The sequence below is a fragment of the Pteropus alecto genome, unplaced genomic scaffold (genome assembly GCF_000325575.1).
Source record: "Pteropus alecto unplaced genomic scaffold, ASM32557v1 scaffold49, whole genome shotgun sequence".
In the NCBI taxonomy this organism is placed as follows: domain Eukaryota; kingdom Metazoa; phylum Chordata; class Mammalia; order Chiroptera; family Pteropodidae; genus Pteropus; species Pteropus alecto.
The window spans coordinates 3,210,551-3,218,503 of record NW_006443131.1 but is presented as its reverse complement, the minus strand read 5'-3'; the positions used below and the strand labels follow the sequence as shown (position 1 = coordinate 3,218,503).

At 59.8% G+C, this 7,953-nt stretch overlaps 1 protein-coding gene across 1 annotated transcript in view; it reads right to left on the bottom strand.

Annotated features, from left to right (window-relative positions):
* CRNN (cornulin) overlaps positions 1–3,772 on the bottom strand; it is a 7,731-nt gene extending 3,959 nt beyond the window's left edge. Inside the window, exons 1-2 of the mRNA XM_025040854.1 lie at positions 3,712–3,772; positions 3,425–3,438 (exon numbers count right to left, since the gene is read on the bottom strand). Coding sequence (XP_024896622.1) covers positions 3,425–3,438; positions 3,712–3,772 — 75 coding nt within the window. The remainder of the gene's footprint in view (positions 1–3,424; positions 3,439–3,711) is intronic.
* Between the last annotated feature and the right edge of the window lie 4,181 nt (positions 3,773–7,953).

Below are 7,953 nucleotides of genomic sequence, written 5' to 3'. Positions count from 1 at the left end.
CGCCTCCGCGGGGTGGGCCAGGGCCGGCTGCTTTGCCATCCGTGCCTCAGTTTCCCCGTCGCTTAGTCTGAAGGTTAAGGCACTTGGCAGACGCCGGCTGCTACCCAGCGCCAGCGTTGGTAGCATGGCTGTGTTCCGTGCACACACACGGTTTGTCGCATCTGCATGCGGCTCCCAGGGCTCTCACTGTGGCCTCTGTGACCCTTATCGTCCCCACTGTTTTATAGGTGAGGGAGCCGGCTCTGGGAGGTCAGGCGGTTTGCCCAAGGCCACACAGCTGGAAGGGGACCAAGGAGCCCTAGAACCCATACCCTTGGAACCCAGAGGCGACCACCTCCTAGACCCTGTCCTGTGGGTGTCTCTCTTTGCCTGTCACCTGGTGTTAGGGTCCTGCTGGGGACACCAATAGGCAGTAAGGATGTATGTGAGTCAGCGAGGCCGAGCGGGACCCCAGGAGCCTGACTGTCACCCCCTGCTGCCTGTCGGGAAGGTGTTTGGGAAGAGGCCGGGCCACCACGTGTTGGGGACACTGAGGACAGGGCTCTGTCCCTGGCTGGGCAGTCTTAAGGTTCTAAGAGTCTAAGTGTCTCTGGATGTGAGCTCTGTCCTCGGCGTTGGGGCCTGTGGGGAGGTCACCTTCGAGTCCAGAGCCCTGGTGGCCTGTGGGGAATGGTCCCCGACTGAAGGGAGAGGCTTTCGTTCTCATCGGCTGTGCCCTAGGAGAAGGGGAAGCGGGTCCCGGCTGTGGCCGGTTGGGCTGGAAGCAGAGACCTGGAGGTGCGTGAAGCAGAAGCCCCAGGGAGACCGACGGGGGACACGGTACTCGGGGGAGCGGGGTTCACATGCGGGGGGCGGTGGGGAGTGCCGGTCCGGCAAGGACACCGGGGGGCCGGAAGGAGGGGGCGCGGGAAGGAAAGGCCTGGTCGGAGAAGCAGGGGCACGAGGGAAGGAAGGAGACAGCTGCTGGAGACAGCAGGGCGGGGGCCCGAGGTTTGGGAGGTCGCAGACCCCAGGCGGCCCTTCAGGGGTGTCCTTTCTACCATCTGATCCGGTCACCAAAAGTTACAGGCCGACCGTGCCTCCTTGTGCACGTCAAAGGACGAAACCCAGGACACTGCACCTCGACGGAGGCAGAGAAGAGCCTGGTTTTTGTTTTTGTTTGTAACACCACGCGGCAGACCTTAACCGCTAAGCTACGAACAGTAAGAACAGTAAGACAGCCTTTTCCAGTTACGCCTCGGGTCCCTTAGAATAAAGCCACAAAATCACGACGTCCCCGGGGCGCGGAAGGGTGGCCATGGGAGCCCCTGCCTCCCCGAGACGGTTCAGCCCCTCGGTGGGGGCTGGCAGGAGGAACCTGATTCAGGTCTGCAAGAAGCTTCCAGAGCCCTGAGAACAAGACACCGTGGCTGATCCGGGCAGGCCCAGGGTGGTTCTGTGGCTGCAGCAAGGGCCTCCCAGTGAGGCAGGTGGTGCCAGACCAGCGCAGGGGACGCGGTGGGGGTGTGCGGGGGGGTGGTAAGGAGCACCCGTATGCCTGAGGCCATCAGAGGGCACACGTTCTGCCCACGGCCCTGGTTTAGGAGCTCAGGGCACAGAGCGAGAAGGAGGTTCCCAGCAGGGGACTTACCTAACACACGGGCAGGGTGAGGCAAGTGGCAGCTGAGCAGTGTGTGCGGTGCCAGTCAGCGGGACGGGAGCCTTTTATAGGGGATTTCGGCGAGGCTGGGTCACTGCCACGCCGCAGGAAGGCTTGATTCATGCCGGCCTGGCCCGGCCCAGCCCCGCCCAACTCCCCTTTCCCCGGGCATGCTGACGCTGGTGGCTGCATGTGCCTCACGCCCGGGCCACCCCTGCCACGTTCGGTGCCCTCTCGGTGCCTCTCATTTGTCCCCAAGTCTGTCTCCTCACGACAGGCTCCCACGTGATGGGTCAGCAGTGCCTGCCACGGGCGGGGATCCTGGAGTCTTCGAGTGACTGCGGTGTCGTGGGCCTTTATTTTTGTAGATACAAACATCAGAGAATATTTTCATCTAGTGAGGGTGAGCCTTTTCAAACGGGCCACTTTGGGAGGCCCTACACGTGTTTCTGGTGACGTTTCTGTTACTTAGGACATTCTTGAAATTTTTTCTTCGGACTTGCCTTTCATACCCAGGGTATGAGACGTGCGAGGAATCCAACCTCATTTCTTTACAGTCGGGCCTCCCGTTCAGTTAAGACACCGGCGTTAATACCCCTCGTTTCGCTGATGCTGATGGCCATGCGCGAGGCGGGCGGTGTGGCCGAGCCCCATTTCTAAGAGAGGACGGGGAGAGACCCTCAGAGAAGTGGCCACACAGGGAAGAAGGGAGTGGGCTGGGCCAGAGCCCCTCAGCCCCGGGCCATGCTCCTCTCTGTCACAACATGCCAGCATTCAGTCCTCCCTCTGTGACTTTTGGCACTATACAAACATCGGATTTGTCCTCCGCGGAGGAGGAGCTGCTGTCCCTGGGGATGCTGAGCACGAAGCATCCTGAGCTCCGAAGCCAAGTCCCGTTGACTTTGCAGAAGCCACACGGCTGCAGCAAGGACAAGTAGCTTCTCGAGGGGCTCTTTGGATGGGGCCGGGGTGTCTTCACCACCCTCACATGTCCGCATGCAGCACACAGGCGGGAAGGCGTGGCGAGGCCTGGGGTGCAGCACGCACACACCCCAGCACGGGGTGGGGGCGGGCTGAGAAGCAGACTGCGGGACGGACAGCGCCAGGCCGGCTTCGTGGCTGGAGGGGTCTGCGAGGGAGGGGCTGGCTCGGGGGTCAGAGTCAGGAGAGGCCGGTCTGAGAGCTGGGAGTTGGGAACAGGAGGGGCCAGCGGATCAGCCTTTCCTGCTGTGAGCGGTGTGCTTAGAACATCCAGAAAGGTTTGGGGAGCGAGGGAGCGTGAGCCGGGGAGCGACGGGCCAGGCGCTCAGTCCGTGAGGTTACGAGGTGGCGTCTATGCACGATTTACTTCCCGATGGGAGACCGAGGCACTCAGAGAGGTCACAGAGAGGTCAAGCCAACCACCGGAGGCCACGCACCTAGAAAGGTGACCCCCGAATTCATACTTAGGGTGGCCTGCCTCCGAAGCCTGGGTCTTTCCACGCGCCCCGGGCAGGACGAGCATGGGTGGGGTGAGGAGCTGTGAGGCATGTGGGCCCACAGCGGGCGGCGGGGGAGGCAAAGGGGGTGTCTGCGTGGATCACGTAGAGGGTCGTGGGGGGCTGGGGGAGGTGAGGGGGAGAGAGCAGGACTCACGGACTCTAGTGGAGTGTGCAAATGTGTGAGTTTGTAAAGTTCGAGATGAGTTGTTCCCAATGAGTGACTCTCTCTAGCAGTCACATCTCAAGGCCGTGTTGGCAGCAGATGGGGCGCCAGGGACCCTGCTGGGGGCTGAGTCGGACTCACCCTCTGCTCTTCACCTTGGAGTAAACAGAAATATCTCAAAGAAACTCATTCTCACACGCGGATTTTTTTCTTACGCACTTACTCAGAAATTCATAGCTGACTTCTTGATGTATTTCCGCAGATACCTGACAGCCGGTGTGCGCTACACGCGGTGGGCTCCGGTTACAGAATAAGGAACATGCGCACTGACTTCCTGGGGAGTCAGTCTGCTTGGGAGAACGGGACCCAGAATAATTACCTAATAATGGAAGGTAGGATTTTGTAAAGTGTTCAAAGAGGTTGCTCACCAGACACCTTCACCTCCGCCAGGAGCAGGGAAGGGTGACGGGCCTGGCAGCGGGTGGCCATCCAAGGCTCCTCCCAACGAGCGGGACGGGGGCGGGGGGGGGGACGCCACGATCCTACGTGTCACGCTCGGAAAAGAACAAAAATGGGTCTGAAAGCCGGACAATGGCGCCTGCGGTTCCATGGGTGCTGACAGAATTCACCTGTCCACCCACAGCCCACAAGTCCCGCCTGAGGGACAGGGCGACAGGCGCGCTTCTGAGAGAGAACAAGAGCAGTGGACGGTCCGGGCCTCTTTCTCTCTGCCCCCGCCGCAGCCTCCTCTCCCGAAGCCCCTGTCCAGGGCCTGGGCACAGACAGCATCCCGGAGCCCAGAGGCTCAAGTTCAGCCCCAGGGAGGATCAGGCAGACCCGGGAGACGTCCCTGTGCGTGCCCTCGTTTCTGGTGACTTAGTGTCTGTGAGACACGCTGGGCCTGACCCCCCAGTGACAGGCCGTGTGGCCCAGCCATCTCCCCGAGTCCGGCTCCCAGCAGCGAGCAGGTGGCCCACATGGCTGTTCACATCCTCGGTTTGGCCGGGAAGGCGGAAAGCTGCCGTCTGAGACGGAGTCCGAATTTCTCAGGTCTAAGCGTCTGACCCGTAGGCAGAGCACCTGGAACAAGCAGACGGATGGTTCCGGTCTCTTCCCACCGGGGCAGAGAAGAAACATCGTGGCAGGAGTGAGGGCCAGGGGGTCCTTCCCTTCTTCACCGGTGGCCCCACTCAGAACCCCATGAAGTCCTGGCAGGTCCAAAGGCTGTCGACGTAAATGTGACGGGAACACGCAGTTCCCGCTAAGCCCTTGTTCCCATCATCCTCTCTGCCCGAAAGTTTGGACCCGTCGCTCCCACCGGACGCCACTCACGCCGCCTTCTTCCCTTCCCGCGGCCCCGCTTCCTGCCGGGGGTGTCCCCGTCCGCCCCCTCCGTGCGCACTGCCCCCCATCCAGCCAGACGCCCCGATTCCGTCACGCGGGAAGGGCTCTGCCCCTCTCGCCCTCAGCCTTCTGGGGGTCCCTTCCAGGCATTGCCTTACTCTCCTGTCGTGGTCACGCTTGTCTGTCTGCTCAGTCGTCCTTCCCTGATCGTGCTCCCCTTTGGGGACAAGGCTGGTTTGTAGTAAACCCGTGGTGACTTGACGTGGGAGTCCTGTCCTCCTTCAGGGGGACACAGCTTCCCCCTGAAACCGAGGGCCGGGCGAGTTGTCCCCACATCGTGCCTGGCCCCGTGTTCCATCCCACTGTGCTTATGGGATAGCTCCGCACACCACCCCACGGGGGGCGGGGGTCCCAGGAACGAAGCGGGAAGAGCCACATGGCAGCGCTAGTTGGGGCGGCCTGGGTCCGTGCCGGGCTCCCTAAAACCCCACCAACCTGTCTGTGCTGAGCTCCGCTGGGGCTGGACGACTTCCTCCTCCAGGGATCAAAGCACCGGCCCCTCCCAGGGAGGAAGCGGGATTAAGAGATGATGACAGGGCGCTCTGAGCCCAGGGATGACAAAGGGAACACCAAGAGTATGCGAGGGCGAAAGCCACCGAGCGAGAGTCACCTGTGAGGCTCGGAGCACATCCGCGTTTGATGGGGGAGGGCGCGGCACTCCGTGGGCCACCGAGGTCACTCTGGGGCCACCGGCTCTCGGTGAACGTGCTCACTCGTCACCTTCCCAGCTTGGTGTCAGGATGCCAGGCAGCCACACGGGCAGTGGGGACAGACCAGCACGGCGGAGAGGAGCCTGCTCCTTACCCGCGGCAGCGGCCGGGCACCCTGGCCTAGCTGAGCTGACGTATCACGGCACCCACCCCGCGGTCTGGGCACCCTGGTTCCCCCCATCCCGGCTTTGCCTAGTCTGTCGCCGCCCACCCCCAAGTCCTTGGTAGGTCATCAGTCCCTTCCTCGGATCTCGGTCTGGATCCTTGGTCTTTGTCTTTTTCCCCAAGAGGACTGCCCCAGAATTCTTTAATTTTAACGGAGTAACATATTTTTTCTTATCGAAAGTGCTACATGTACACGAAAGAAAATTGAGAAAATCGTGGTATCTAAAGGGAGATTCAGCACTGCTGTGATACCACCTGCCAGAAGCTGTCATGAGACGGGACCTTCTCCCGGGCACTTTTCCATGTGTGTGCGTAGCTAATCACAGTGCCAGCGCGTGTGACCATGCGGCCCCCCCGGCACCAGTGACACGGGTACCAGTACTCCTCCTGTACTCAGAGGACGCGGGTACCAGTGCTCCTCCTGTACTCAGATGACGCGGGTACCAGTGCTCCTCCTGTACTCAGAGGACGCGGGTACCAGTGCTCCTCCTGTACTCAGAGGACGCGGGTACCAGTGCTCCTCCTGTACTCAGAGGACGCGGGTACCAGTGCTCCTCCTGTACTCAGAGGACGCGGGTACCAGTGCTCCTCCTGTACTCAGAGGACGCGGGTACCAGTGCTCCTCCTGTACTCAGAGGACGCGGGTACCAGTGCTCCTCCTGTACTCAGAGGACGCGGGTACCAGTGCTCCTCCTGTACTCAGAGGACGCGGGTACCAGTGCTCCTCCTGTACTCAGAGGACGCGGGTACCAGTGCTCCTCCTGTACTCAGAGGACGCGGGTACCAGTGCTCCTCCTGTACTCAGAGGACGCGGGTACCAGTGCTCCTCCTGTACTCAGAGGACGCGGGTACCATTACTCCTCCTGTACTCAGAGGACGCGGGTACCAGTGCTCCTCCTGTAATCAGATGACGCGGGTACCAGTGCTCCTCCTGTACTCAGATGAGGAGAACAAGGCACAGAAGGGTGAAGCGACTTGCCCAAGGTCACATGGCCTTCGAAGGGCAGGGTCAGGCACCGAGTTGATGGATGGTGATTTCTAGGACTTCCGGCCCCTGCACCACCTGACATATCCCCCAGTTTTGTATCTCTCATTCCACCACTCCCCCAAACCCCTTCGAACGCATGGATGTCTTCAGCACAAACAGCAACAGCGAAGCAAGGCTCTCTGGAGTCTGTGCATTTCCCCGCTTCCTTGCGGCCCTGCTGTATACATAGCTTTTCTCCGATGTCGTTAAATAACCTTCAGCTTTCGACATCATGTTTGGGGGCGGCGACCCCTCCGGCAGGAGGCGCCGGTAGTTCCTCACCCTCTTCGTGATGTAGGAAGCCTCTGCTTGCCTAGGAGAACCCACGACATGTATTTCTTAAACATCTATTTTTAGAATTTAGGAAACGTCTCTTCTGGGGAGACAAGGCTCTAGTATTTGGAGCTGGGATCGTGGTTCTCATCCTGCAGAGGGGAAGTTGGGGTGGGCGGGTCCACGTTCGTCATGTTTGGAGAATGTTTGACATTTTGGGGTCAGTATGCTAATGATCTCTCCACCCCATGCTCTCTGAGCCTCAGTTTCTCCACCCGTCAAGTACGGATAATGGGAGGACCAGCCTTGCTGGGCTGTGAGGCTTACACGAGTTGATCTACATCAAGCATGGAGATTACTCGTTGATACCTGGTAAGAGTTTACACAGATTAACTCATTTAATTCTCACACAACCCAGGCAGGTAGTTCCTATTACTATTCTTATTTTACAGGGGAGGAGATTAGGATCAGATTATAACTGGCCAACCTAAGTCCCACAGGTATTAAGTGACTAGACTAGGATAAACATCCAGTCGTCCGTCCTGAGAGTCAGCGTGTCTAACCCCGCGCTATCCGGCCGCTGTCTGTATTGGAAGGGGAAGAGGTGGGTAAAGAAGGCGGAAAGCCTGGCCTTTTCTGCCCAGAAGTTGGCAGTCAGGCTGCTTTCATGCTTCTCAGCCCCTCCTTGCACAGCCTCTTCCAGCCACACCTCCTCCAGGAAGTCTTCCCAGATGAGTCCCGCCCATGTGATCACTCGTATTTCCTCGGGCCACTTTGAATGTGTGAACCCGATTGTCTTCACGGTGCTTTACAATGCTTTGAAAATGAGTATTCAATCCAATGGGCGTTTCTCCAATGCCTAGAACGCGGGGTTAGAACCACGGGGTGTGCAGAGCAGACCCGGATTAAACGTAGCTTCTCCCTGCCAGGTCTTTTATAACCTTGTCGGGGACACGGCCAAAGACAGCGGATGAAATGTCAGTGGGACAGAGACAGACCCGTGTTGCAAAAGAAATGTAAACAGCATTCGCGGTGGCCGCAGGGCGCAGAGGGGGTGACCCGGGCCCGCGCTGCCCCCGCACCTCGCGGCT